Here is a 27,523-nt window from a genome sequence, read left to right on the forward strand (position 1 = left end):
GACTTAAAACGACAAATGAGGTTTCAGTGCACCGGGACTGAAAGCGTCGCTTCACTTCTTTTCCTGTCCCCTGGTCTCAAGTGAACTACCTTCCGCCTGCTACATCCTCCCAAAACCATAACTTGGTTGGTCCTCACCATCACCAAGCGCTTACGAGGATTCTCCACCGGCCCGCCCGCATCACCCTTCCGGCTTTCTCTGACAGAAGTTAGCATCCTCTGGAGACTGCCCACAACCTGGGTCAGTCTGGAAGCTGGTAGAAGGCCAGAGTCAAGAGCTGGGGAAATCCCTGCTTCTTACCCCCAACCCCAAGCCCTCAAGCAAGAGTTGTAGGGATAGGTGGATCGCTGTTGAGTTCCAGGACAGCTAGAGATACGCAATGAGATTCTGTCTTTAAAAACAAAAAAATCCAGGGCTGTGCTGCAGACGCTCATCTCCTCTGCAAAGCCCCTCGGGTCCAGCCACGAACTTCTGGAAGATAAACTGCACAGCCCCTCCCCGCAGCAGCCGTCCGGGATCTCTAGCCCCGCCCACACCGCGCTCCGAACCCGCGCGCCTGGATGACGTCAATTTTCCACGCCGGGAAGAAGCTAGCGTGTGGAGTTTGCTTGGTGCGCTTTTTCTTCTGCGTGTCCCGACACTATGAAGGAAACGCCGCTCTCCAACTGCGAGCGCCGCTTCCTTCTCCGGGCCATCGAGGAGAAGAAGGTGCGAGGCAACGGTGGCTTTGGGCGTAGACTCGGGTTGCCCGCGGGGTGGACTCCGGTGGCCCGTGGATTCATTGTCAATTTGGTCTGTAGTGTGGTAGTGGTGTGGACTGGTTCCCAGTGTGAATTCTGCCCATTTCCCCGGCCCCAGGCCAATGTTTTATCCTGGCCAATTCCTTTGAGCTGCAAGCCACCAGCATTTGTCAGTGCCGGGGGTGTTGGGGACCAGGACCAGACAGACAAAGTTGCTACTCATAAATATGTTAAAGGAATAAATGTTTGCTTACAGCGGCTGGATGGGAGACAAACCTATGATTACAGGAACATCAGGATCTCATTCGGAACAGATTATGGATGCTGTATTGTAGAACTTGGAAAAACAAGGTAACAGGATTCAATTAGATAAAGCCACAGGAGGTATGAAAATTACATACTGACTCAGTTGTTCATCGAGCAGCTCAAAAATCCAATCAGTGCTTTCTTTTATCTGATGAGAAATGTGTTTCTTTAATGCAAGCCTTTTTGGTTTTCTGGTCACACTTTAACTTTTAACCATGAGTGCTTTCTGCTATATGAATATCATAGTGCCTCGTGATCTTTACAAATCATCTAGGCAGCTGACATCGATCACACAGAATTTGTTACCTGTATGTCTCTCATATTTTAATGTGAGGAGTGTAGATCTTGTCATCAATAAATCTGTTTCCCTTTTATTCTTGAGTGATATAAGAAGAGATTTCCTTTATGCCATCCTTTTTAGGTATGTGTGTGTGTGTGTGTGTGTGTGTGTATTTCTGCACAGAATCTTATATTTAAACATTATTATTCTGTATGTGCACGTTTGTGTGTGGAGGCAGCTTTGCTGGCCCCAGTCTACTACATTCTATATGTAATTTCTGCTTCTTAAGTCACATTATGTTATTTAGAATTGATATATGTTATTCATTTCATTTTTTTTAATTGAAAGGGAAGTATGTTTAGTTGACTGCTTTGTACCTTTATTTTTTTGCAGAGTTCTTGGGCAGGTTTCCTGTGAACTTGTTTCTCCAAAACTCAATAGGGCAACAGAAGGTATTCTGTTTTTTAACCTTGAACTTTCTCAGATGGCTGCTCCAGCTTTTGAACCTGGCAGGTATTTTGCTCTTTCTTAAGCTCCTTTAGCCATAGAAGAATTTAACAACAGTAAACTGTTCTTTTAATGCTCAGAGTTGTAGTTCATGACATTAGTTCATTCTTGTTTCCATAGGCAGTCAGATCTCTTGGTGAAGCTAAATCGACTCTTGGAAAGGTGTCTAAGAAATTCAAAGTGTATAGACACTGAATCTCTCTGTGTTGTTGCTGGTGAAAAGGTGGGAATTATGCTCCAGATTCATAACAATGGATACTGTTGTTCAGACACAAAACATTAGGGAGACTGGAAAGATGGTTCAGTGGTTAAGAGCACTGGTTGCTCTTTCAGCATCTGGCTTCAGTTCCCAGCACTTACATGTCAGCTCACAACTACCTGCAACTCTAGTTCCAGAGGATCTAACACTTAGGGTCTTTGGGGGCGCCAGGTATGAGTGGGGCACACATATACATGCAAGCAAATGTGCACACATGTAAACTAAAAATGAACATTTAAAAAAAAGCATAATTAGGTTTTAAATGTTGGAATGGTTCCATTTATTTACATATTGTCATGTTCTCAAAGGACTCACAAAGAAAAGTTTACTATTAGTATTTCTAGTGTTTTTCTTAAAATTAACTGCATTTTTACTGGATAAACTGGAAGGATTAACTGCATGCTTTAATTTTTTAAAAAAAGAAAAATGTGTGCAGTGTTACTTTTCCAGTGGCCACTGGTCGTGATCAGTTAGGATTTATTTTTATCTTAAATTCACTTTCAGGTTTGGCAGATACGTGTAGACCTCCACTTATTAAATCATGATGGAAATATTATTGATGCTGCCAGCATAGCTGCAATCGTAGCCTTGTGTCACTTCCGAAGACCTGATGTCTCTGTCCAAGGAGAGGAAGTAACGCTGGTAAGCTTCCAGGGTTCAGACTGGAACTGGTCCCATGAACGAATGGGTGCCCTAGATGTGCCGACAGGTAGTTATTAGTGGAGGCATGTGGCAGATGGTATTCAGATTTATTCTAGTATTTGTTCATAAGACAAAAACTGCAGATATTCAAAATTGCCCTAGAAATTTCCAGTTCCCTTACAAAAGTGTCTGTCAGTAATACCATAACCCAGCTTGGTTTTCTGAAATACAACCCTGTGGCCCTTTCTTTGGATTGGCTATTAGAGGAAATGGGTTGGTTTCTGTGTAGGGTCAGCGTGAGATGCTTACTCTTGAGAGGCCGGCAGTACCTGAATAGAACTGAGATCATCAGATTTATGTGTTTTCTTCAGGCCTTTTGTTCCCTAAGCCAAGTAGATGATACACGTTCATCAGAAATGCCTGGAGCGCTTGTTAACAATGTACTGCTAGGCCCTGCTTATACAGGAGGGTAGAGATAGGACCTAAGAACTTAGACCTCTAGCTCAGTGCTCAGACAGTCCCAATGCTGGTCCAGGGATCACTGTGAGAACCAGTGGTCTGTGCTGTCCTCCTCTTTTTGCCAGGTAGGTCAATTTTGATTCATATATATCACATGCTAGAATAATGGCAGTGTACTGTTTGAGCCCTGAGTTGCAAAGGGAACCATCCAGTGCCCAAGTTTTCATAATGCTGTTTTGAGGTACTTTGCCAGAACAGAATCTGAAAACTTGGAGGCCAGAACAGTGCTCCCACAGAGGAAGGAGTGTATAAGGAAATTTAAAACAGAGTGTGATTAGTTTTGCATGGAGGTAGAGCCCTTATTCTGAGAAGTGCCAGGGCTCCTGTTAGCGGTGGACATACACCTTACTAAAAAGGCATCTGGGATAGAAGTTAGACATAGATGGATGTTTTATCATCATAAAATAGGAACACAGTTGTCAAAGACATTACTTAGCTACTCACAATGAACACCTTCTTAGTGTCTGATCGCAAAGTGAGTTTTGTATTCTCATTTGCTGACTCTAAGGATTTGGCCTTGTCTTCTGACAGTATACCCCCGAAGAGCGCGACCCTGTGCCGTTGAGCATCCACCACATGCCCATCTGCGTCAGTTTTGCTTTCTTCCAGCAAGGGTAAGTGTCGCCTTGTCATGGGCCAAAGATGTACGTATACCTAGGAATTGGATCCTGTTTATTGAAACAGGGTCCCATATCTCATGCTGGTTTTGAGCTCTCTCTACAGCTGAGGTGACATTGAACTTCTAATCCTCCAGCCTCCACTTCCCATGTGCTGGGATTCCAGGCAGGCATCTATTGCCATGCCTGGCCGATGTGGTGCTGGGGACTGAACTCCAGGCATTGTGTGTGCTGTGTAACACTACCAGCTGAGCTGTGTCTGCAGCCCCAAGCTAGGACCTCTGTTGCTCTGTTCTGACACGACCACAGACACACTGGCCTTAATAGTAGAGCATCTGGGGCTGGAGAGGTGGCTCAGAGGTTAAGAGCACTGGCTGTTCTTCCAGAGGTCCTGAGTTCAATTCCCAGCAACCACATGGTGGCTCACAACCATCTGTGATGAGATCTGGCTCCCTCTACTGGCCTGAAGGGCTATACGCAAGCAGAATACTGTATGCATAATAAATAAATAAAAATTAAAAAAAGAATAGTAGAGCATCTGTTGGTCTCTTCCTGTCTTTGTAAGTTTTGGAATGGAAGTGACAAAATTCAGTTGTTAAAAACACACTTCCCATCACTTTTCTGCTCATAGCATACTTACAGAATAAGAATTCAATGCGATCCTTACTTGGGCTAGACAAATGCATTGGGAATGACATGTGAGCTCTCATTTGAGAAAGGGGAAGAGTTCCTGTGGACCAATGAAATGCAGGTACTGTGAAGCAGAGTAGAGGGGGTAGTTCTAGAAGCACATTGCAAGGGAAAGTGATTTGCAAACTAGAAAACTTGTTTCCTTCAGCTGTCTGGCCTTTTCTTCACAACATGTTAATCTTAGTATAAAATGGGGAGTCTTATATATCCACAGAATGTGCTTCTTTCTAAGTAAAGATTGATTCCTACATTGTCAGGAAAGTTCTTTCGTGCATAAGAACTAGATAAAAAGATTTCAACTTTTAGTCATTGTAGCTAATTCTATATTAGGAAAATGGACCAGCATTGTCTAGTAAAATAAAAGGTATATGCCATAAAAGTAACTTAAAATTTTCCAATAGTCACATTGAAAGGTGAAAGAAACATATTAAGTATGGAAACCAGAAATTGGGGAAGACCTCAGTGGCTTTCAGGCCAGCCTGGGCTCCATAGCAAACTCTAGGCAAAACTCAGAAACATAGTGGGGTCCTTTCTGAAAACAAGATAAAAACAAGTTAAAGAATTTTTATATTTCAGCTGGGTGGTGGTGGTGCACACCCCAGTACTCGGGAGGCAGAGGTAGGCAGATTTCTGTGAGTTCAAGGCGAGCCTGGGCTACAGAGTGAGTTCCAGGAAAGGCACAGAACTTCAGAGAAACCCTGTCTTGAAAAACCAAAAAAAAATTTTTTTTTATATTTCTTTTAACCTTATAGATGTAAATTTTGTTTTGTTTTGTTTTTGTTTTTCAAGACAGGGTTTCTCTGTGTAGTTGGTGCCTGTCCTGGATCTTGCTCTGTAGACCAGGCTGGCCTGGAACTCATAGAGATCCGCCTGGCTCTGCCTCCCGAGTGCTGGGATTAAAGGCGTGTGCCACCACCGCCCGTTGTAAAATATTTGCATTCTACTATATACCAGTATTTTAAAAATTATCCAAGATTTTGCATTCATCTATTTGCACAGAGTATTTTATATCCGCAGTTGGAGCAGCCCAGTGCCCGTGTGTCTGCCAGCACTGCAGGAACAGGCAGCCCTTTTTTGTGCCATCAACAGGTTCTAGAACTTAGAGTTCAGGGCCTCGGTGCCACTTGAAAATGAACCAAACTAATGTTATCTAAGTCTTTATTAATGAGCTAGAAGTCATTTTATCAAAGAGATGGTGTAAGTATTGGGTTATATGTTATTTAAATTTCGTGTGGTTTCATTGTAATGGCCAGAGAAACATACATTCCATGTAACTGAAATTGTTGAGTTAAAGTGACTCAGCTCCTTCAGAGTTGACTTTGGACGCTAACTTTAAAAAACCCATTCTAGAAACAGCACTCAGCTTCATTATGTTTCAGGACCATTTAACATTTGTTTCAGAACATATTTATTGGTGGACCCTAATGAGCGAGAAGAACGAGTAATGGATGGCTTGCTGGTGATCGCCATGAATAAGCATCGAGAAATTTGTACCATTCAGTCTAGTGGTGGGATAATGCTGCTCAAAGACCAGGTTGGTGCCTTGACTAGTTTCCCTGTAAGAGGTCTCTTTTCAGAAGTTTTCTTGTTACTTCATTTGTCTTAAAATTATCTTTTTTTTTTTTTTTTTTTTTTTTTTCTGTTTTTCGAGACAGGGTTTCTCTGTGTAATAGCTCTGACTGTCCTGGATAATTATTCTGTAGACCAGGCTGGCCTCAAACTCACAGAAATTTGCCTGCCTCTGCCTCCTGAGTCCTGTGATTAAAGGCGTGCATCCTTAATTGAAACTCATAGCTTAGTTATCTTTTAACTAAAAGCTGCAGGGTACTTTTGATAAGTAAGTCTAGTTATGTTAGAATCTGGTTTTAGTCCAGACATTACATTCTAACAGGTGGCCGTGAGTTATCCTTCCTATCCTTGCCCTCCCTAGATTTGTCCTTCTAGGATCTGACTGGAGGAACACCTTAGTTCCTTCAGTGAAGAAAGACTCATATTACTTTTTAAAGTATTAAATGCAGACATTAAGAGACAACTAAGTTTTGGAATTTGGATACAACCAGCAGTGATCCTCAAATCCAGCGACATACCAGATTCACGAGGTTATTAGAAAACAGGGTGCCATGTAGCATTATAAGCATTATGTCCAAGGGAGCTGTTTCAGTTCAGATTTTAGCTGATCTTTATAGCCTTTGGGCAAGTGACTCATCTCTGGGTCTCTGTACATTAGGGGATGATTCTGTTGCTGGTGTTGTAGAAAGGATGGAAGGATGAATGTAGAGGCAGATTATAGGTGTCTGGGATACAGAGTGCTCAGTGGATGTTACATTCCATTATTGTCATCAGCACCACTGTTGATTCTGTTTCTTTGGATTACTTTCACAGAAAGGAAGTCTGTATTCCTGAGCATTTTATCTGTGGTCTCTGTGATGTCTTAACTGTTGCAAAAGAAAAGTGCTCAGTGCCAGGTGGTTGGTGGCACATGCCTTTAATCCCAGCACTCAAGAGGCAGAGCCAGGCAGATCTCTGAGTTCGAGGGCAGCCTGGTCTACAGAGCGAGATCCCAGATAGGCACCAAAACTACAGAGAAACCCTGTCTCAAAAAAAACAAAAACAAAAAGTGCTCAAGTCTGTTCCCTTAATGTGCTAGACCTTCAAAATTTAAGTGATTTTCAGATTTTTGTCTTAACTGTATTTACTGTGCCTTAATCTCGTATTTGGAAAAGAAATGCTTAAAGTGTAAAGGTAGAAAATTCATGTCATGGTTTTAGTTTCATTAGAAAAAGCCATTTAGTTCATTGTCTTTAACTAACAGCTCAAATTTACAAACAGGTTTTGAGATGCAGTAAAATAGCTGGTGTGAAAGTAGCAGAAATTACAGAGCTAATACAGAAAGCTTTGGAAAATGATCAGAAAGTTAGGTAAGTTTAACTTCTCAGAACTATATATGCTCTTTAAATGCATGTTTTCTAAGGGCTTTTATCACACAAGGGCAGCCATATAATTGCATAGTTGGTCTTTACTCAATCTCAGTTGTATATACTGGTATTTAGTTGAGATTTCATTCTAAAAAGTCACAGAAGTGTTTTCTTAGGAGTGAACATGCTCTTATGAAAAAAAAGAATCTAATAACTCAAATTAATAGAACAGGCTGGTTCATAGCTCTACTTCCTGTTACCTTAAGCAACAAATAGCCAGCACTTCAGTGTACTTTCTTGTCCTGTGGAGGCTTAGAGAATATACTTCAAGTACCTAGTACATATGCAGCAGAGCTTCAGGAATTATGGTGACATCTGTCTTGATAACTATGGTAGTATTCAAGTTTGATTCCCATTGCTGTGATAAAACACTGACCAAAAGCAACTTAGGGGAGGAAAGGATTTATTTGCTTGCAGTTCCAAATCACAGTTGCCAATGAGGAACCTGGAGGCAGGCCTCCTTGCTAGTTCATGTAGCATCATGTCTACTGGGGAACTCACTCAGAGTGGAGCAAGTACAGCCGAGCCCAGAATGCTAATCCTGGCTCACAGGCTCAGGCTCAGCTACCTTTCTTATACCTTTCTTATACAGCACAGGACTAGCTGCCCAGGGGATGGTGCCCCTCATAGAGAGCTGAGCCCTCTTTCATCAATTAACAGTCAAGATACTCCTCCACAGATATGCCATTGTGGTCTGATTAGGGCCTCCCTTCTCTTGACTCTAGGCTGTGTCAAGTTTACAGTTAAAGCTAACAAGGACAAGTGGTGAAGTTAAGCAAGTTTATTTCTTATCTACCAAAGCCAAAATAGTAATCTTTTTCTCTTTTCCTACTGTCATCTCCAAAAACCACTACCCAAACCCACATACAGGAAAGAAGGTGGAAAGTTTGGCTTTGCAGAGTCGATAGCAAACCAGAGGATCACAGCGTTTAAAATGGAGAAGGCCTCTGTTGATACCTCCAACATAGAGGAGAAAGCAGAAGAAATTATTGCTGAAGCCGAACCTCCTCCAGAAGTGTATCTAATATTGGGTGGTTTTTACAGTAACAAGATGCATACATTTTTTGTTTGTTTGTTTGTTGTATTAAGGCTATAATGTGCATATTGAAATTTGCTTTGGGGGAATTCAAACTGTAAGAGAAAAATATGCCATATTAAGAGACATCTAGCTTCTCTCAGCTATCTCTAAAAAACATATTTTTCTATTTTAAGAACCAACTTAGAGCCTGGGGATGTAGCTCATTGGTACTACACTTTTCTAGCTATGAATAAGGCTCTGGGTTCCATTCCAGTACTGTAGGAAAATACAAACAAAATTCCAGCATTCATTTCCCTTTGGAAACTACTTCAATACATGATAACATGTCCTTTACATGGTATTACATAATCTTGAAATCATTCATTACCAAATTACTATCAGGTTAATTATTGGTGATGTCCAATTATAATGTTATTCAGCCATCCATACAATAGTTTTATTTTTATTCCTAAGAATTTGTGGGACACGTGCAGCAGTCTTGTAAGAAAATAGCTCATTAGATAGCAATTTGGGATATTCAGTTTTCTTAACTTGTTCAGTGTTTCTGAACCTGTGTTGTGGACTCCTGGAACTGCCCAGATTGGAGATGGAATAGGAAACTCCTGGGGTGACCTAGAGGATTCTGAGAAGGAAGAGGAGGAGGAAGGGGGCATTGATGAATCGGTCATTCTTGATACAAAGATGGACACTGGAGGAGTTCCTGATACTGGATGCCAAGGTAGGTGATGCTTTTGGCTTTTAATGTATATTATAGAGACAGCTATAAACTATCTAAACTGTATATAAGCAATAGATATAAACATATATAAACTTGTACACATGTAAAAAGGTATCTGTATGGAGATTGTAGATCATACATAGGGATATTTCCTGTCTTGGAAGGCTAAATATTTTGGGATTTAATGGTATGTGTTGGCATGTAAATGATAGTGATATTTTTTTTTTTTTTCTGGAGCTGAGGACCGAACCCAGGGCCTTGCACTTGCTAGGCAAGCGGTCTACCACTGAGCTAAATCCCCAACCCCTCGATAGATAGCGATACTTTTAAACAATTAAAAAAAATTACATCTGGCCAGATGTGGCATACACCTTTAATCTTAGCACTGGGGAAACACAGGGAGGAAGATCTCTTTCTACATAGGGAGTTTCAGAACAGCAAGAACTAGAGATCCTGTCTCAAATAAAAATCTATTCATGGGCATTTGAAGGTTTTTCCTAAAGGTTTCATCTCTGTAAGTGGCATTGTTTGACTCAAACAAACAAACAAAAAAAGCTCATTATGTGGGTCGGAGAGGTAGGTGGCTCAGCTGTGAAGATACTTAATGCTAAATAAGACTGACAAGAGTTTGGATCCTAGTATCCACCCACATCTCTGTATTCCAGCTCCAAGGGAACCAACACTGTCTTCTGGTCTGTGGAGACCAGCACACACGTGTACTTACACTATGACACAGTAGAATTTTCATAGAAAATTCAGTAGAATTTTCTATGGTAAGAAATGTCCTTGGGGTTGGGAATTTAGCTCAGTGGTAGAGCAAGTGCAAGGCCCTGGGTTTGGTCCTCAGCTCCAGAAAAAAAAAAAAAAGGAAAAAGGACAAAATAAATGTTATTTATGTGCATTGTCCAGGATAGCAGCCACTGTTGTTTACCTATTGAACATTGAAATGTGGCTTGTCTGAGAAACTGAATTTTAAATATGAGTTAATATAATTGACCACATCAGCAGCACTGACTATCATTAGAATAGAAGCCCCTAGAAAGGTTTTACTATGTTCTAAAAGCCTGATAAAGAAACATTAACATTCTTCCATTTAGTGTATGTGTGCATATGTGCCTAGGTATGCACATGCTGGAGTTCCAGGAGGTATGTGGGTACTGGGAACTGAACTCAGACAATTTACCAGAGCAGATGCACTCTGGTAGACAGCAAGGAGCTGGCTGGTGATTCTACTGATGCACATTCTTCCTATCTTCATAGAAGAGAATTGTTGGTTTAATTAGGTAAATGGGAGTTTTAAAATAATTGGGTCTATTTATTAAATGCTGACTAGAATCCCTTACCATTCATTGTATCCAGTTGGTTTAACCACCTCACTGTTACATATGTGTATCTAAGGTTTAGTATGGTTTACAGATAGCTAAGATAACTAGGATGATGGAGAAGGTAGAGCTTTTCTAAAGCATGTGAACAAAGAATGCTGAGACAAGAATACACAGCCAGCCAAATGGGCAAGGGATTGATTTGCATGCTTTATTTACAGAGATATATATAGATATATATAATTAATGTTAAAGAGAAAAATGGGCAAACAAAACAGTTTTCTACATTTTTCATGGTCAGCCTTGGTGGTAAACCAGACCATCCTGGCCTACATAAGTCCTCTTTATGAAAAAAAAAAAAAAAAAAAAGCCTACAGAAAATAGGATTTTTACAATTTTTTTGAGAACTGCAAGGAGCTACTTGAAATAGGGTAAGATGTAGAAAGAGCATGTATATTTGCCTCGAGGCAGCAGAGCTTGGCTGTGTGGGTATGGAAATGGGCGCGAGCATCAGGACCCACCTCTGCTGTGGATAAGTGGTTACTTCTACTCTTGTGCTGTCTTAAAGGTGCCCCTATAGTGCTGCTGTCAGATAGTGAAGAAGAGGAAATGATCATTCTGGAGCCAGACAAGAATCCAAAGAAAATCAGGTAACAGACTCTGTTTCTTTCAAGTATACATAAAACCAGAACCCAGTTCTGTAAAACAGGATGCCTTTAGAGGTCTAGTGATCCAGTCGTCCAGGATTCAGTGGGCATACAGTGAGCTGTCATTACTTTATTCACAGAGCTCAGACCACCAGTGCAAGAGAAAAGGCACCAAGTAAAAGTCAAGGGAAAAGGAGGAGGAAGAAGAGAACTGCTAATTAAAGCTAAAATGGTATTTTTATATGTATATACTACTAAAAGGATATTTATTCAGTGCTGTTAACAGCCCTGGGTATTTTTTTATTTGAAAATCCATTATAAGAGCTGAACTTTGATAAATTGTTTTGTCTTTAACATTATGCTTTGAATAAACTTTCTGTACAACTTTTCTGTTGCACAAAATCTTCTAACCATGTTATTTGTAAAAGTTAACAAATAAAATATTTTAGTAAACTACTGTAACTTATGTAGAGCTGAATGAGTCTGGGGATCTCTACTATACGGAAAAGAGTCTAGTTTTCCTATTTTATGACCAAGGCAGCAGCAATTTGGTTCAGTTGCTAAGAATAATCAATGTCAGAATTGGAAGGTCTGTTTCCCTGAAACATTTAAGTTTTAGAAAGCTTTTCCACCCTCACTAAATAATAACAAACCAAGTTAGCTTTTCCAAGCGACATTATCAGTCTTTTTTTTTCTTTATCTCAAATTAACTTTGACTTGCAAAGATTTCCAAATCAATTTATTCTTATCCTGACAGTTGGCAGCACCAATGTTAACAAAACCAATTAAAATTAGCCAAATATCTAAGATAGACAATGTACAAAAGATATACAATTTAAAACCATTTAAAAAGCAATGGATACCATAATTTGTCTGTGGCTATACCATCTACATTCTCAAATGATTGTAAAATTAAAACTCAAGATAAAAACTGTACAGTGTGAACTCTGAGTGACTCCCATTTTAAACAAAGGTAGTCTTTCATTCTTACACATTTAGTGTCTCTGGTGGGTTGAGAAGAGAAACACCATGATATCTGTTGAGTAGAAGGAAAAAAAAAAAAACTTTTAGTAAACAGATCACAGAACAATTTATGTACTCCCAGACTGGAGAAATGCTGTTTCTATTTGATTAGACTGATGAGTTGAGAATCATTTGATGCTCAGAACATGTGCACCCATCCCCTTACTCCTCCCCTACCTACCAGATGCCAGGGGGAAAATACCATGTACAGCATCTTCCTAACACATGACTTACTGTCATACTTGGCAGCTGTGGCAGACTACTGTGCCCTTCCTTTAGGGAATAAAGAATCTGATTCTTACTTGGAATGTTTGTACTTTTCCCTTATTGACTGTTGGGCATGCTGTGGTGCTCTGAGGTAGGTCTGGTGAAGGTCCATGAGACAAGGCTTAAGACTTTCCAGGGTATATCCAGTCTTTTGTACCAATGACTCAGGCTATAGAAAAAAGGCAACCATTGAGTTTTTAGTAACAGCACAGGGCACTGACCAATGCACTCATAGTTGATTATAATGTTGGCACTAATCTTTTAATGTTTAAGCTCACTCCATCTTTTATTTTGACTGGAGGACTACTTCCACTGCTAGCCAGCAGGCAGTTGTCCAAGATTCTTGAAGCAGAGCTTTCAAATGCAAGCTTCCAGCTAAGCTTTCTGCTCAACCCAAAGTAGCATTAATATGTGGTAGTATTGTGTTCCCCAAAATATTGTGCACCCTAATAAACTAATCTAGGGTCAGAGACAGAACAGCCACTAGATACAAAGGCTAGAAAATGGTGGCACTCACACCTTTAATCCTGGCATTCCAGAGTTAGAAATCCGTCTGGAGCTCTGTGAGTTCAAGGCCACATTGGAAACAGCCAGGCGTGGTGACACACGCCTTTAATCCCAAGAAGTGAACCTTTAATCCCAGGGAGTGATGGCAAAAACAAAAAGATATATAAGGCGTGAAGACCAGAAACTAGAAGCATTTGGCTTGGTTAAGCTTTCTGGCTTTCAAGCAGCAGTTCTGCTGAGATTCATTCTGGATGAGGACTCAGAGGCTTCCAGTCTGAGGAAACAGGATCAGCTGAGGAACTGGTGAGGTGAGGTGGCTGTGGCCTGTTCTGTCTCTCTGATCTTCCTTCCAGTGTTCACCCCAATACCTGGCTCAGGTTTGATTTTATTAATAAACTTTTGCTGGGTGGTGGTAGTGCACGCCTTTAATCCCAGCACTCAGGAGGCAGAGCCAGGAGATCTCTGTGAGTTCAAGACCAACCTGGGCTACAGAGTGAGTTCCAGGAAAGGTGCAAAGCTACACAGAGAAACCCTGTCTCGAAAAAACCAATAAAAAAAAAAAAACTTTTAAGATTCATGCTACATTAATACTTGTGAAGTAAGTGTTATACGTACCCAGCTTTGTCCTGTGACTGTATAGAGTGCTAAGTGAAAGGCAGCTCCAGCAATAAGTGATGGCAAATACTTTAGGTATGGGTCAGCATCTATCAAACTTAATTCTCCCAAAAACTGGAATGAAAAAACAAAAAGAATTAACTATAATCACTATAGCTCTAAGACTCAAACTTTGAATCCTTTCATCCTGACCCATTTTTCGTATCTTTGATGCTCACTAGTCCTGTGTCCGTCCTGGGAAAATTATTCCAATGTTTTGCTCCATCCTCAGCTTACATTTCTGCCCCTTAACTTAAAACATCTACCAGGATGTTCTCTTTAAACCACCGGTGCTTTTCTGACAAGGTCACTTCTGGGTATCCATTGGGAAATTCTCTTCTGGACCTCTGAGCCCCTTCCCATGGACACCATTAGTTAAGTGCCTTACACATAAAAGGTTCACCATTTTCACACAAACTAGTGTTATATACGCAGAATATCGCTAAATTACTTATCATACCTAATAAATAATCAGTACACATATAGGTACACTGTGTTTAGAGCTATACTTATCCAGTACATAGGGCCTTTAATGCCTGTTGGCTGATTTCATAAGCACCGAACCCACAGACAGAGGACAACTGTGTATTACTTATCTTTTGCTAGCTATAGGTTTTTCTGTGTACTGGAACAGTGTCTGAAAAGAATCTCTTAAGCAATGCTATACAATAAAACCAGGGCTAACTAAAAAAAAAAATCCCATAAAATGAACTCACCATTGCTAAGCTTTCAACTTTGCAGTTTGCAGGCTGCTGGTGCAGGAAGTATTGGGTAAGAAACTGATTTATTGTTGGTGCAGCTAAGTCAAAAGCAAGGACTTTCAATACTAGGTGCTCCATTCTCAGAACCTGCTTCTTGGAATAGGTATCGTCTGTTATATACACAAACTCTGCTACTTCTGGGGGGTATATTTCTTCAAACTTTCTACAACAAAAGAAAATTTAAGTTGAGTTTTTTTCAAAAGCAGGCTTTGTCTTATTCTAAATGTTTGGGCTGTATAGACTCACTTCCATCAACCACATCCCTACTAACAGTTGACCACCATCTCTAGCTGAGATGATCAACAGCCAATCAGTGAGGGGCTTCTGGTATGCCTCCTATGTAGTCAGAGGAAATGATGATTTGTAAGCTTTCCAAGATGGGGAACAAGGACAGAGTAGCTAAAAACTTAGATAATCTAAAGTTTCAGGAAAATAATGTTTTACTTTACCTCCCCCCCACCCCCCAAGACAGGGTTTCTCTGTAGTTTTGGTGCCTGTCCTAGATCTTGCTCTGTAGACCACGCTGGCCTTGAACTCAGAGATCCGCCTGACTCTGCCTCCCAAGTGCTAGGATTAAAGGTGTGTGCCACCACCACCCGGCAGTGTTTTACTTTTAAATGTCATTTCTATATCCTGATGGAGGGAAGCTATGCTTATACTCCAGTAACTACTTTATTGTGGAACACGGTTTTTTTTTTTCTTTTAAACTTTTAAACTCTGTGATCTAGCCTAAAATGTGGATGGTCTATGTCCAGATCTAAAAAGTTTTATGTTCTAGACTAGAAAACAAGTTTCATCCTCTACTCTCAGAGGCGCCTCCTACTCCAGTTGTCCCTAAAACTGTCAGTGTTAAAATGCTAAGAGTTAGAAATCTTCATTTATTCCCTTCATTATAAAATAATAAGTGGGGGTTGGAGAGGTGCCTCAATGGTTAGAGCACTGGCTGAGACCCAGGTTCAATTCCCAGCACCAGCATGATGACTCATAAAATTATCTATAACACCAGTCTTGAGATTCAGTGCCCTCTTCTGGCCTCAGCAGGCGTTGTCCACATTTGCTACACAGATATACATGCAGGCTAAACACCCAAAAAGTATAATGGGGTGGTGGTGAGGACGATGACTTTGAACTGAACTCGCTGTACTTACGAAGCTAGCAGCATAGCAGCCGTGCCCACAAGCTGAAGCTTCCCTCTCAGCACAGACATGGAAGAGAGGAACCGATCAATGTAGTTCACGGCCAAATGCAAGGTCTCATTCTGTAATTTATATTCTTCTCCCACTTCAACTAGCCAGTCCACAAGGATGGCCCGCATACTGTTAGTGATGTCTGGCTGCTTCTTCATATAACCCACTTTAGGTTTACATTTAACCTGAAGAAAAACTCAGTATTGTTAAAACTATAATTAGGTTACTTTACCATTCACAAAGATGCTATTAATATACACTATAAACATAAGTTTAGCATTAGAGTAACACATAGATGTCAACATTATCCTTTCAATTTTATTTAGTCATTTTTAATGAAGAGTCTTACCTCCATTTCCCTAAGGTATGTGTGAATATCTTCATGATAGTCGGGTACTTCATTAACACTCACCGGCTTTTCGTCTTCTAAGACAATAGACATATCCATAGCATGTGGTGATTCTGTGTATGATATTAAAACCAAAGTATTTATCTGTCCCAACTGAACAGACCCTCTGGCAAAGCAACAGAGTCCTATTCTGGTCTTAGTATTTCTGTCCACATAGATTTAGGATGAATTCTATTATGACAGAATGCTTAACAAAGTTTTGAAATAAGGATTTTTTTGTCTTAAGGGACTTAGTGTTTGTGAAAACAGGGTCTCATTTCTGTAGCCCAGGCTGGCAATCCTGCCTCAGTGTCCCGAGTGCTAGTTACAGGCATGAACACACTCAGTTCTAGCTTTTACCATTTAAATTACCTTTTGAGGTAAAGAATTTCCATTTTTTCTTTCCAGAGCACCTTGAGTTAAGAAAAAGCTACAAAACTTTTAGATGTGCACATTTGTAACCCTAAGATGGGGGCAGCGTGGGGGTGGTTGAGAATAGTCAGATCCTTGGAGCTTGATGGCCAACCAGTCTAGCCAAATCAGGGCCTTCCAATGACTTTCTAATAAAAAAATGAGATGGAAATGTAGTTAAAGATATCCCAAAGTCAGGTACACCTCTGGTCTCCACATGTACCAGCATGGGCAGGCATCCCCCATCCTCTGACACACACATAGCATAAGGCAAAGAGTGATAGATACCAACATCCTAATAGACAGACCTCTGGTCTCCACACAGTGAGATCATAGCAACAGTAGAACTGTCTGCAGCAGCTACTCGGCCTTCCTTGTACATTAGTGTCTGACCTGCATCAGATGAGCATTCAAATTGATTTTAAAGGCCTGGCAGATACCACAATGCTTGAAACTGTAGCTTCAAGTAGCACTGTCAGGAATGGCATGTTAAGAAGTGAGTCATAAATACAACTGAAATCTATTCTCCCAGCCAAACATGTATGAAGTCAGATTAAAATAAGCGTTTACAATCTAATTAAAATTGATAGTTTGCAGGCACCCCTGCTTGTTAAGGATGAGTCATTTTGTAGGTCACTAGGTCTAAGTACTAGCCATGCGATCTGAGATACTCTTTTTAGCCCACTGCAGTAATCCTAACCTACTGTTATGATCAGGTAAGACAGTCGTATAGCTGGGCATGGTGGCACACATCTTTAATCTTGGCACTTGGGATCTCTGAGTTTGAGGCTAGCCTGGTCTACAAAGCGTTCCAGGACAGCTCTGGCTACACGGAAAACCCTGTCTAGAAAAAACAAAACAAAATGACATAGTCTTAAAACTGAAAGTAACTAACCCAATCAACTAATTTCTCAGTTTGATAAAGATCTTTTAAAAAGTACCAAACAGGATATAGTATCACAGGCCTGTAATCTAGAATTTGGGAGGCTGAGGCAAGGTGGTTTCAAGACTAGCCAGAGCTACAGATTGAGATCCTGTCTCAAAAATTAAAAGCAAAAACCTTACCAAAACTGCCATCCATTGGATAATCAAGAGGTACCAGTGGCTTTCTTGCTCCGGGTAAAGAGACCGCTGCATTGAAAGCCAGGACATCTTCACACTGTGTTTCTTTATGCTCAGCTGGCCTCTTCTGGGTCTCTTCTGGTTCATCCACATGAATAGTAAAGGCAGGCTGTTTACTGTTTGCTTTCCAAGAAGGACCAACAGCAACATGTTCATCATTTATAGGAAGGTCCTTAAGAGGTGCGACCTAAAAAGGAATTTAAGAGAATTTTGCTTTCTTTCCCCGTGGGTCTTAGCTTTTATTCCCAAAACCTCTATTAGGAAAAATTAACTTCTTGAGGCAAAGCCCAGATAAATAGTAGTTTGAGTAATCCAGGATAAAGGGTGAACCGATTTGTCACAGCCATTCCTACAAAGGCTATAAATAGAACTGATTGGAATTACAAACTAACCAAGGCTATAAGTTTATTGATTCAGAACTTTAGCCCCAGGGTGGAGCAAAAATGCAGGTCTGGCTAAAATGGCGGAATTTACCAAGCAAAATATTGCTTTATATTCTTCCTTGAAATAGAGGTAATCTGTAAAGCAGATGGTGAGGGGGAAGGGAATCTGGATCCTAAGGCAATGTCTGTCTTTAAAAGTGGAGGGAAAGGCACACAGCTGAGCGAAGTCGACACGCGCGGGGGGGCGGGGAGGTTGGGGGAAATCGCTCGGTTTGACCCCGGGCATTTTTGGAAAGAAGCCGCCTCTACTGCTGAAGGGCGGCATACAAGGGTCGGCAGGGCTTGTGGGGCTATTTGGTACTAGAAACCCCGGGACCACGCAGCCTGCCGCCCGATTGCCCCTAGAAAGCGCAGCGTGCTTTCTGGCCCTCTCTGCTAAACCCAGGCCCTCTCTCGCCCGGCCCTCCCACCGACCCTCGCGCCCTTTTACCCGCCGAGTCTTGAGTCTCTGCTGCGGCGCGTTTCCCCGCGCGTTCCCGGCCTTCAGCGCCGCCTGCGCCCGCGGCTGCGGGGCTGGCGCCCCCTTCTCGGGGTTGACATTCTCCTGGTCTTCCTGCTGCAGCGAGAGCAGGGCCGAGCCCGCCTCGCGACCCGACTGTCTCGAGCTGCCCGGCATCGCGGCTCCGGTCGGGATCCGTCGGCGGCAGAGCGTGCACTGCGCCCGCAGCTCCCAGGCTGCGCGGGACCCTGGCGGCCGACGCGCGGAGCTGGCGCTGCGGGCGGGCGGGAGGAGCTAGAGCCCAGGTGCCGCGAGCAGCGCGCCGGCCGCCGGCTGTTCGTGCAGTTCAAGTAGCCCGCGACTATTGAAATGGACCAATGAGGGCGCCCGGGGCCCATGACGTCACCAGCAGCGCCGCGTCGCCGCGAGCGAAGGCCCGACGGGAACCTAGCTGGGCGGGCGCCCGAGGACGCGCCTGCGCGAGGTAGGGCGGGGTGGGCGCCAGCCTCCGGCGACTTCCAGCAGCGCGGGGTATCTGTAAGCCTGCGCTTTGCAGGATCCCGCCGGAGCAGCAGGGCGGAGCAGACAAGCCCTCCGGGCCTCGAAGTGACAGCGTTCTAGTCGACTAACCCAGTAACTACTTCCCTGGCCGCTGGGAGGTGCTTAGGAAGAGCGCACGGAACTCGGCTGAGCTGCTGCTCACTTAAGAGACACCCTACCAAAATACTTCTTTTTCTCTCTAGGTGGTGCTGCCCATAGAACTCAAGGAACCTCTAGGGCTTTTACTGTTTATTGTTGCATCACATCTCCACTATATATTTTTTGTTTGTTTGTTTTTGAGACAGGGTTTAATAATGCAGTACGGATTGTTCTGCAATTCAGACATCCGCCTGGGCGTGTGACACTATGCTGGGCATTCCAGTAAGCTTTTTTCTCCTCTGTAATAAAGATGTGATCAATGTAAAATGCCAACTTTGAGCTATTGTTGATAACCATGTAAAGAAATGGTGTACTACAAGAAAATCAAACGTCCGTTAATTTTGTTTTTCCTTGGTTGTGACATCCAACAAATAGCACACCTGGAAGTCCCACGAATCCAATTAATACTACATTTAGAAATGAAGTGCATGGTGATGCATACTTTCAATCCCAGAGCTTCGGATCTCTTGAGTTCAAGGCCAGCTAGGCCTACATAGCTAGTTTCAAACCAGATACATAGTGAGACACTGTCTCAAAAAAAAAAAAAAAATGTTCATATGAAAATTTCACAGGGGCCTGGGTGTCCCAAGAAAGCCTCCAGAAAATATAAGAAAAAAATAATATGGCTGGGCAGTGGTGGCGCACACCTTTAATCCCAGCACTGGGGAGGCAGAGCCAGGCGGATCTCTGTGAGTTCAAGGCCAGCCTGGTCTACAGAGCGAGATCTAGGACAGGCACCAAAACTATACAGAGGAACCCTGTCTTGAAAAAAACCAAAATAAATAAATAAATAAATAAATAAATAAATAAATAAATAAATAAATAAATAAAAATAAATAAATAAATAAATAAAATAATAATAATATGACCTTATTAAAGACCCAACATAGTGCCTTATGTTTGCATTTAATGTTTAAGAATTGTACATAAAATATAACAAAATGTAATTATCATTCTGAAAAATTCATAACCCTATCCTTTGAAAACAAAAGACAGCTATTTCCCATTATCTTTATAATATTTTTTCCTGTGAATGAATAAAACTTCTGTTGCTTGAAAGTCTTCTTCCCCCCACCTCCACCCCCCAGAACATATAATAAAAAGGAGTTTGGTGGATACTAGCATAGGAAAATCTTAGACGCCATCACTCTTCCCTGAACACTTTAAAGCTCCACTGGTTACATCTGGACATCCACAGAGAGCCCTCCGGTCTGAGCAAGTCCTGCTTACTTCTCTGGCCACAGTCTACAGCACTAAGCCAAGTATTTCACAGCCTGCAGGAGGATGACGTCACCAAGTAAGAGAGAAATGGGGTGTGAATCCATTCCAAATCCTAGGAAACAAACAAACATGTTATTTCCACCTCGTGATAACACAGAGGAATGGGGTACACATATAAGCTTGTCCCAGCCGTATAAGATACTAGCATGGCCTCTTCCTCTCTTCAGCTTCACTTACATGGTTGATGAGTTTACACAACAGCCAGGAACATCAAGGAATGTGATACATAATGGGAAATACATTATGAAACATGAAGTTTGTACACTTTAAATGTATTTTATAAAAATTATATATTTTATTTTCCAATTCTCAATTTAGAAATTAAACTACCACTTGGCAAAAAAGTCATTAATAGCTCTTAAAATCATTCTACTTATGTTTGTTTCTCTGTATTTTTTTTTTTTTTTTTTTTTTTTTTTTTTTCTGAGACAGTTTCTCTTCATAGCTCTGGCTGTCCTGGAACTCACTTTGTGGACCAGGCTGGCCCCGAAAACACAGAGATACCCCTGTGTCTGCCTCCCAACCCCACCCCCACCCCCCCACCCCACCTCGCTTGTTTAGATTTTTGAGACAGGGTCTTCTGCTATAGCCCAGGCTGGCTTGGACCTTCCTATGTTACATAGCCCATCCTTGATTTCACAGTAATCCTCTCTCCTCAGCCTTCTGAGTGCCAAGAATCTAGGCATTAGCCATCACACCCAGTTCCATTTGTGCTTTAGAAATAAAATTCTCCTCATTAAACAATTTTGATAAATAGTAGCATCACTTAGTTATCACATCACAGATGTTCTATTGTTCTATGTGTTGAGAGTGGTTCTTTTTTTTTTTTTTTTTTTTTTGGCTTTTCGAGACAGGGTTTCTCTGTGTATTTTTGAGCCTTTCCTGGAACTCGCTTTGGAGAACAGGCTGGCCTCGAACTCACAGAGATCCTCCTGCCTCTGCCTCCCGAGTGCTGGGATTAAAGGCTTGCGCCACCACCGCCAGGCCAAGAGTGGTTCTTAGTTATTACATCACATGTTCTATGTGTTGAGAGTGGTTCTTAGTTATCACATCACAGATGTTCTATGTGTTGAGAGTGGTTCTTAGTTATCACATGACAGATGTTCTATGTGTTGAGAGTGGTTCTTAGTTATCACATCACAGATGTTCTATGTGTTGAGAATGGTTCTTCCGCACCACTTTTGTTGAGCAGGATGCACTGCAGGCCCTACCTTGTTTATCTTTCATGCTGCATCGAAGAAAGAAATCAATGCGTTCTGGTCATAGCTGTCAAGAATCTCCAGTAGAACGGGTACTTTGGTTTTTACATTAGTGCCTTTGAACTTAAATTTATCTATGAAAAGATCAGTAATCATACCTATAAAGAAAAATATTATTTCCTGTCATTGATTAGTTCTTTAACAATGCAGTTAATACTCTATAATCACTGGAAATTCCATTATTCAACATATATAAGCCTTGAAAAGGTTGTCCTTTAAAAAATAAATGTGTATGTAGGGAGGGTTTTAAGCAACTTTCAAGACATAAATATTTAATAACCTTCCTAACAACTGGTAAAAAACTGCTGATTCGGACAGTCTACTGCTGGTCTTTTTTTCCCCCATGCAATAGTCAACTTTACTCAGAACATGGGACAATTTATCCTATGAGGGTTAAGAGGAGTAACATGAGTAAACTACAATCACAAGGACAAGCTACATGTGGCAAAAACATTTTTCCATAGAGGCATATAAACAAATAACAATAGCCAGTTGTAATAAATAATCTAAAGTGAACTCTCTTATCTGCTACATCTGGGAGGAGCATGAAAACACATTCCAAGAATATTTCTGTGTTTTTGAAGAAACTGAGGTGCTTGCTGGTCATTTTGAATCCCAAGCCTCAACTGATCTACAATAGTCCACCTATGGGTTTATTGGATTCATAGGTCAGGGGCAAATTATTTCACCTCTGAGTTTTCCAGATGTAAAACATGGATAGTTCAAGTTGTCAATCATTTATACAAGACCCCAGAGACAAGTATATTTTAGGAATAGAAAAAAGAGAAAAAGAATATACCATGGGTAGTACTGATCCAATGGGACTGAGTAACAACATCTGATATCAAAATGGCAATACTTTTGCAATAAAATATATAGGTGAATATATTTTTTGCACTAAGTGGAATTAAAAAAGATTAGAAATAACCTCATGTCAGTTTAAATCAGATTTTATCATGAAATCAATCAGAGTAAGGCACATTTTGCTGGCAAATGATTTACAAAAGTAAAGCTTTTGTTTTCAAAGCCGCTTTCTGGATTTTGTAATCATAGATAAAAGATGATAGATAGATCTGCAACAACACCACTTAAGGATATTGTAAAAGAGAACCTGTGCTTGCCATATAGTGAACATTAAAACAGTATTACTGTTCATTTGGGAGAAAGTCTCCAGGCCAGTGGATCAGTGTGGACTGCTGATAACACACGACAGTAGCACAGAGCAGAAGGTACACATTTCAGAGAGAAGGGCCTAATGAAGGCTTCGCCACTAGCTAGGTATGTGACGCAAACTTTACTCTCACGTTTCAGCTAAAGAATGTTGAAAATGAAAATAAAAATCATCTTCCTTGTAGAGCTGTTGCAACCATTAAAAATCTTATGGGAGACAGTGCAGTGTGCTACATACAGCAGGTCTCACAGAAGGACTGCTCCAAACCTTTCTCTCGGTCTGACCCTTCCTTCTTCCCTCCCTCCATCTCTGCCGTCCCTTCCCTTCATCTTTTCTCTTTCTTTCAATATAATCTGTAACATACCCCACTCCTCAGCACTAAAGCAAAACAAGTTTTAAATTGTAAATTTAAACATCACATAAATATCTCTATTAAGTCTTGCTTAAATAGATTAAATGGCTGCATTTTTACAACAGAACCTGAAAATCGTCTGTGTGAAACAGTGTGGATGTCTAGGCTTTATGAGTGGAAACACTTCTTCACTGTACACATATATGTTCACAGTATAATTCCAATTTCACATTTACTTGCATTTTTAAAGTAAAGAAGGTTAAGATGTGAGGCTACCTTGGCCAAATACAGAAGTACTTTGTACAATAAACTGGCTGACACAGTCTCATAACTGCTGCAATCTCTGCCCAGCTCCTTTTATAACTCTGGCAAACAAACTGCTTCAAAGAAGTACAGCAAGTTACACTAGAAAGGTCCACTCACCATAGAGCCTTTCAAGATGTGCAGGCTGCTTTTTGTATTCTTCTTGTAGGTGATCTGCCTCTTCTAGAATACAGCGATATTCTGGAATCAGAAAGTTCGTATTTCCCTCATGAACCTGCAATTCCTTATTAAAAAAAAAATAGAAGCACCTTAATGGTCAAATTTTAATCTAGTATAACATTAAAGTATTTTAAACTAGAAAACTCAGTGCTAACAATCATGCTTATGATTGATGTACATCCTTACCTTTAAGGCATCAATTAACTGCACTTTCTTAGCCAGAAGCAACTGATACTCCAGCTTTGGGTGGATTAGCTTTAAGGTATGCTTGACTGAGACTTCATTTATCTCTAGAAGAAATTGGTCAGGCACAGTTAGTTAAGTCACTTTTGTGAGAAACATTGCTATTATAACAACTGTAAAAAACTGGGATGAATGAATGATTTTCCTTTGTTACCGTATGATATGTTGAGGTTAATTTTCCTTTTTGTAGCTTCTTTAGAAAGTACATCTTTTAGGATGGATATTGTAGAAATGTTGTCAGATTTGAAAACTCCTTCTCCTTTTCTACAAAATCAATATATTTTTAAAAGAAAAGCTGTAGGAGCAAGTAGTCCTATAAATACATATTTAGTTTAGTGTTTACTTTAAATTTCATTTGACTTTACATGATCTGTGTATATCATTAACATAAAGCATACTTAAACATATACTCTGTCCTTTTTCATACCAATGCAGCTTCTGAATTCAAAACTAAATATCCTATTACACATGATCCTCTTAAGATGAGAATGTTTAAGTACTTCATTTAAAACTGTTTTCTTTATGGACATTAATATTGACAATAGCTAACCTCATACATAAAATGCATTTAGAATTGCTTATTTATACACACACACACACACACACACACACACACACACACACACAAGTACATTTTTCTTTAATGTAATCACACAAATAAATTATAGTATTACTGTATGTTTTATCCTTAAAATAAATCTGGTATCCAACCTGAAAGAGAGACACCTGTTGTTTTTTAAGGATTACTGTCCACTGCCACTACTTATGACCCCAGGACCCTTAGTTCTCTTTAGGAAACCCTACTTCCCATGCCAGGAAAAATGGAGCACACTTGTAATCCCAGGAATTAGAACATCCCACCAAGGACAAGGAAAATGAATATGGTCCACACTGCACTTTCAGAAATTTGGGACACAATGAAAATCGCAAATCTAAAAATCATAGAAATTAAGAAATTATTTTTCAAAGACATAGAAAACAGTCTCAACAACAACATAGCAGAAAATTTCCCTAAGTTAGATAAGAAATGGCTATGCAGATATGGAGGCAGTTAGAATGCCAGACAGACAGGGCCAGAAATGAACTGGCCCTTGTCATTATAGCTAAACCACTAAATATTCAGAACAAAGAAAATACATTGCAAAATAGCAAGGGAGGATTGTCAAGTCACATATAAAGGCAGGCTGATAAATAACAGCAGAATTTTCAAGAGATACTTTAAAAAGCTAGAAAACTTTTTCAAGTTTTGAAAAAGAATAACTGTTAACCCAGACTGCTACTCCCAGCAAAGCTATCATTTTTCCATTATAAAAATAACTCATGACCATCAAGCCAACTCACAGGAGACACTTGAAGGAACTCTCTGACTGACAAAAGACAAATGCATCCACTCAAGTAATAATAGTTAAGCAGAAGAGAATAGGAAAACACCAGAATATTGCAAAATCAATGAAGAACAGGCAATAATATAACTTTTCAGCTATAAATCAAAATACTAATGCTCTCAATTTCCCATTTACCAGTTACAGACTAACAGAAGGGACCTAAGGGTAGGACCTATCTACCTGTTGTCTCTAAAGCCCACACCTTGCCATCAAAGACAGAGGCCACTGTAGGGTGAGAGGAAGGAAAAACTTATCCCAAGCAAATGAGGTAACAAAGAAGCAGGTGTCACTATTCTGAAATCTGACAAAATAGACTTTAAACCAAAACTAGTCAGAAAAGATAAAAAAAAAATTAACTTCATTTTGATTAAAGGAACAATCTGTCAAGAGGACATTACAATTCTAAACATATATGAACTGAACATGGGTCCATTCTGTCTCACCAAACAAATACTAATAGAGGTAAAGTCACAGGTTAGTCCAACACAATAATCACAGGAGACTTCAATGCCCCATTCTCATTGATTGGTAGATCATCAGGGCAAAAAATAGAGACATCTTAAATGACCTCATAGATTTAATGGGTTCAACAGATATCTAAAAACTGTAGGAAATTCTATTTATAATTCAAATATTACTATAGATTTTATAGACATTATATTATTACTGAAAAATATTAATCTTTGCATACTCATTTTTACTAATAACATTTTTACACTCAATTCTATTTAATAGCTTCTGTTAAACATTACAGATTTTTAATTACATTATTTTAAAATTTATACCTGTTTTGAAACTTTGCTGTTTTATATTACCATTTGTTAGTGGGTAATAAATTTGATTTACCTGTATATGCACTCAAGTTGTGTATCCAGAAAGGTATTCTGAAAGTAAAATGTTGCACTTTCTCCTGCTGGAGGCTTTTCAGGAACTTCAGGCAAGCAGAACACCACCCAGGAGTGAACTTCAGCGAAGCTGAACTGGCCTATTAGAGTTAATGTATTCATGGGTCTGCAATTTAGCAGTAGAGACATGCATTTGTGTGGGGATCCATGACAATACTATACACATACATTTATAAGCAGAATTTCAAATACAGCCAAACACTTTATTTTTTTAAAGTTTTTTTTTTAAAGATTTATTTATTTATTATGTATACAGCATGTATGACTACAGGTCAGAAGAGGACACCAGATCTCATTACAGATGGTTGTGAGCCACTATGTGGTTGTTGGGAATTGAACTCAGGACCTCTGGAAGAGCAGTCAGTGCTCTTAACCTCTGAGCCATCTCTCCAGCACCCCCCAAACACTTTATTTTATTAATTTTAGAATTTTTATACAGGGGTTTTGTAGCCCAGAAACTCACCACACGCACCAGGCTAACCTCGAATGCACGTCAGTCTTGCCTGAGTCACTCAAGCGCTAGAATCACAGGTGTGTGCTACCACTCTCAGCTTCAAATAAACACTTCTAAAAAGAAGTGCTATGAAATTAATCTTACACATCAATCAAATGAACATTTTAATTTTACAGATAAAAATCTGAATGCTTGTCTATACCTATCATTGTTTTTGCTAAGTGCCTTATAGTTAGGTGATGTGAAAAACTGTTTTGTTCATCACAACATGCTTTATAAACTAAATTGAGGTTATTCAGATAGATTTGCTTGTTTGAAAATTCATGCATTATTTGTATGACATAGACTACAAAATATACATGAATCACCTCAGGGAAATAATCAACATATTGTAAATCTTAACAGCTGGGCTTAAGGTGGGGTAGGCATGAATTTGAATCCTACCAGCTGTGTCCCAGTGACAAGTTACAAAACAGTACCTTCTATCTCGCATGCTTTAGTTAAACAGTTTTATAAATTATTATAATAAAGTAAGGGAGAGATTCTAAAATAAATCAGTCTGGAGTGGTGGCTCACATATGTAATCTCAGCACTCAAGAGATTAAACATATATAAAACAGAAAAAATGGCCAAAAATGAATTCTTTTTAATGTTTCCCAGAAAATTTCCTAAGAAAACTTCCCCCCTTGTATCTTATTCCAATTATACAACCTTTAATGTGCAAGCTGCATTATGAAGAACATGGGCCTTGGCTTCTAACCACAGCTCTGGTACTTGTATCAAAAAGTGGGCTACTTTTCCAAGCCTCTACTTCCCATTTGCAAAACA

At 40.2% G+C, this 27,523-nt stretch overlaps 3 protein-coding genes across 3 annotated transcripts in view; 1 reads left to right on the forward strand and 2 right to left on the reverse strand.

Annotated features, from left to right (window-relative positions):
• The first annotated feature begins 563 nt into the window (after positions 1-563).
• Positions 564-11,723, forward strand: Exosc9 (exosome component 9). The gene is made up of 12 exons (XM_028889844.2): positions 564-708; positions 997-1,091; positions 1,720-1,839; positions 1,954-2,056; positions 2,597-2,734; positions 3,785-3,867; positions 5,962-6,094; positions 7,390-7,478; positions 8,406-8,552; positions 9,114-9,292; positions 11,183-11,264; positions 11,402-11,723. The coding sequence occupies exons 1-12, from the start codon at positions 643-645 to the stop codon at positions 11,481-11,483; spliced, it is 1,317 nt and encodes a 438-aa protein (XP_028745677.1). The 5' UTR covers positions 564-642; the 3' UTR covers positions 11,484-11,723.
• A 260-nt stretch (positions 11,724-11,983) lies between these two features.
• Positions 11,984-18,742, reverse strand: Ccna2 (cyclin A2). Its single transcript, XM_028889845.2, has 8 exons — positions 18,455-18,742; positions 17,525-17,768; positions 16,010-16,122; positions 15,622-15,845; positions 14,429-14,636; positions 13,674-13,787; positions 12,587-12,720; positions 11,984-12,297 (listed from the first exon to the last, which is right to left on the reverse strand). Exons 1-8 carry the CDS (start codon positions 18,638-18,640, stop codon positions 12,249-12,251), a joined length of 1,272 nt encoding a protein of 423 aa, XP_028745678.1. The 5' UTR covers positions 18,641-18,742; the 3' UTR covers positions 11,984-12,248.
• Positions 18,743-20,052: 1,310 nt separating this feature from the next.
• Positions 20,053-27,523, reverse strand: part of Bbs7 (Bardet-Biedl syndrome 7) — a 36,393-nt gene continuing 28,922 nt past the window's right edge. The window contains exons 15-20 of the mRNA XM_028889842.2: positions 26,183-26,347; positions 24,106-24,215; positions 23,895-23,998; positions 23,649-23,772; positions 21,655-21,800; positions 20,053-20,495 (exon numbers count right to left, since the gene is read on the reverse strand). Of these exons, the coding sequence (XP_028745675.1) occupies positions 21,667-21,800; positions 23,649-23,772; positions 23,895-23,998; positions 24,106-24,215; positions 26,183-26,347 (637 nt within the window). The 3' untranslated portion in view covers positions 20,053-20,495; positions 21,655-21,666. The remainder of the gene's footprint in view (positions 20,496-21,654; positions 21,801-23,648; positions 23,773-23,894; positions 23,999-24,105; positions 24,216-26,182; positions 26,348-27,523) is intronic.

Source organism: Peromyscus leucopus, chromosome 6 (assembly GCF_004664715.2).
Source record: "Peromyscus leucopus breed LL Stock chromosome 6, UCI_PerLeu_2.1, whole genome shotgun sequence".
NCBI classification, from domain to species: domain Eukaryota; kingdom Metazoa; phylum Chordata; class Mammalia; order Rodentia; family Cricetidae; genus Peromyscus; species Peromyscus leucopus.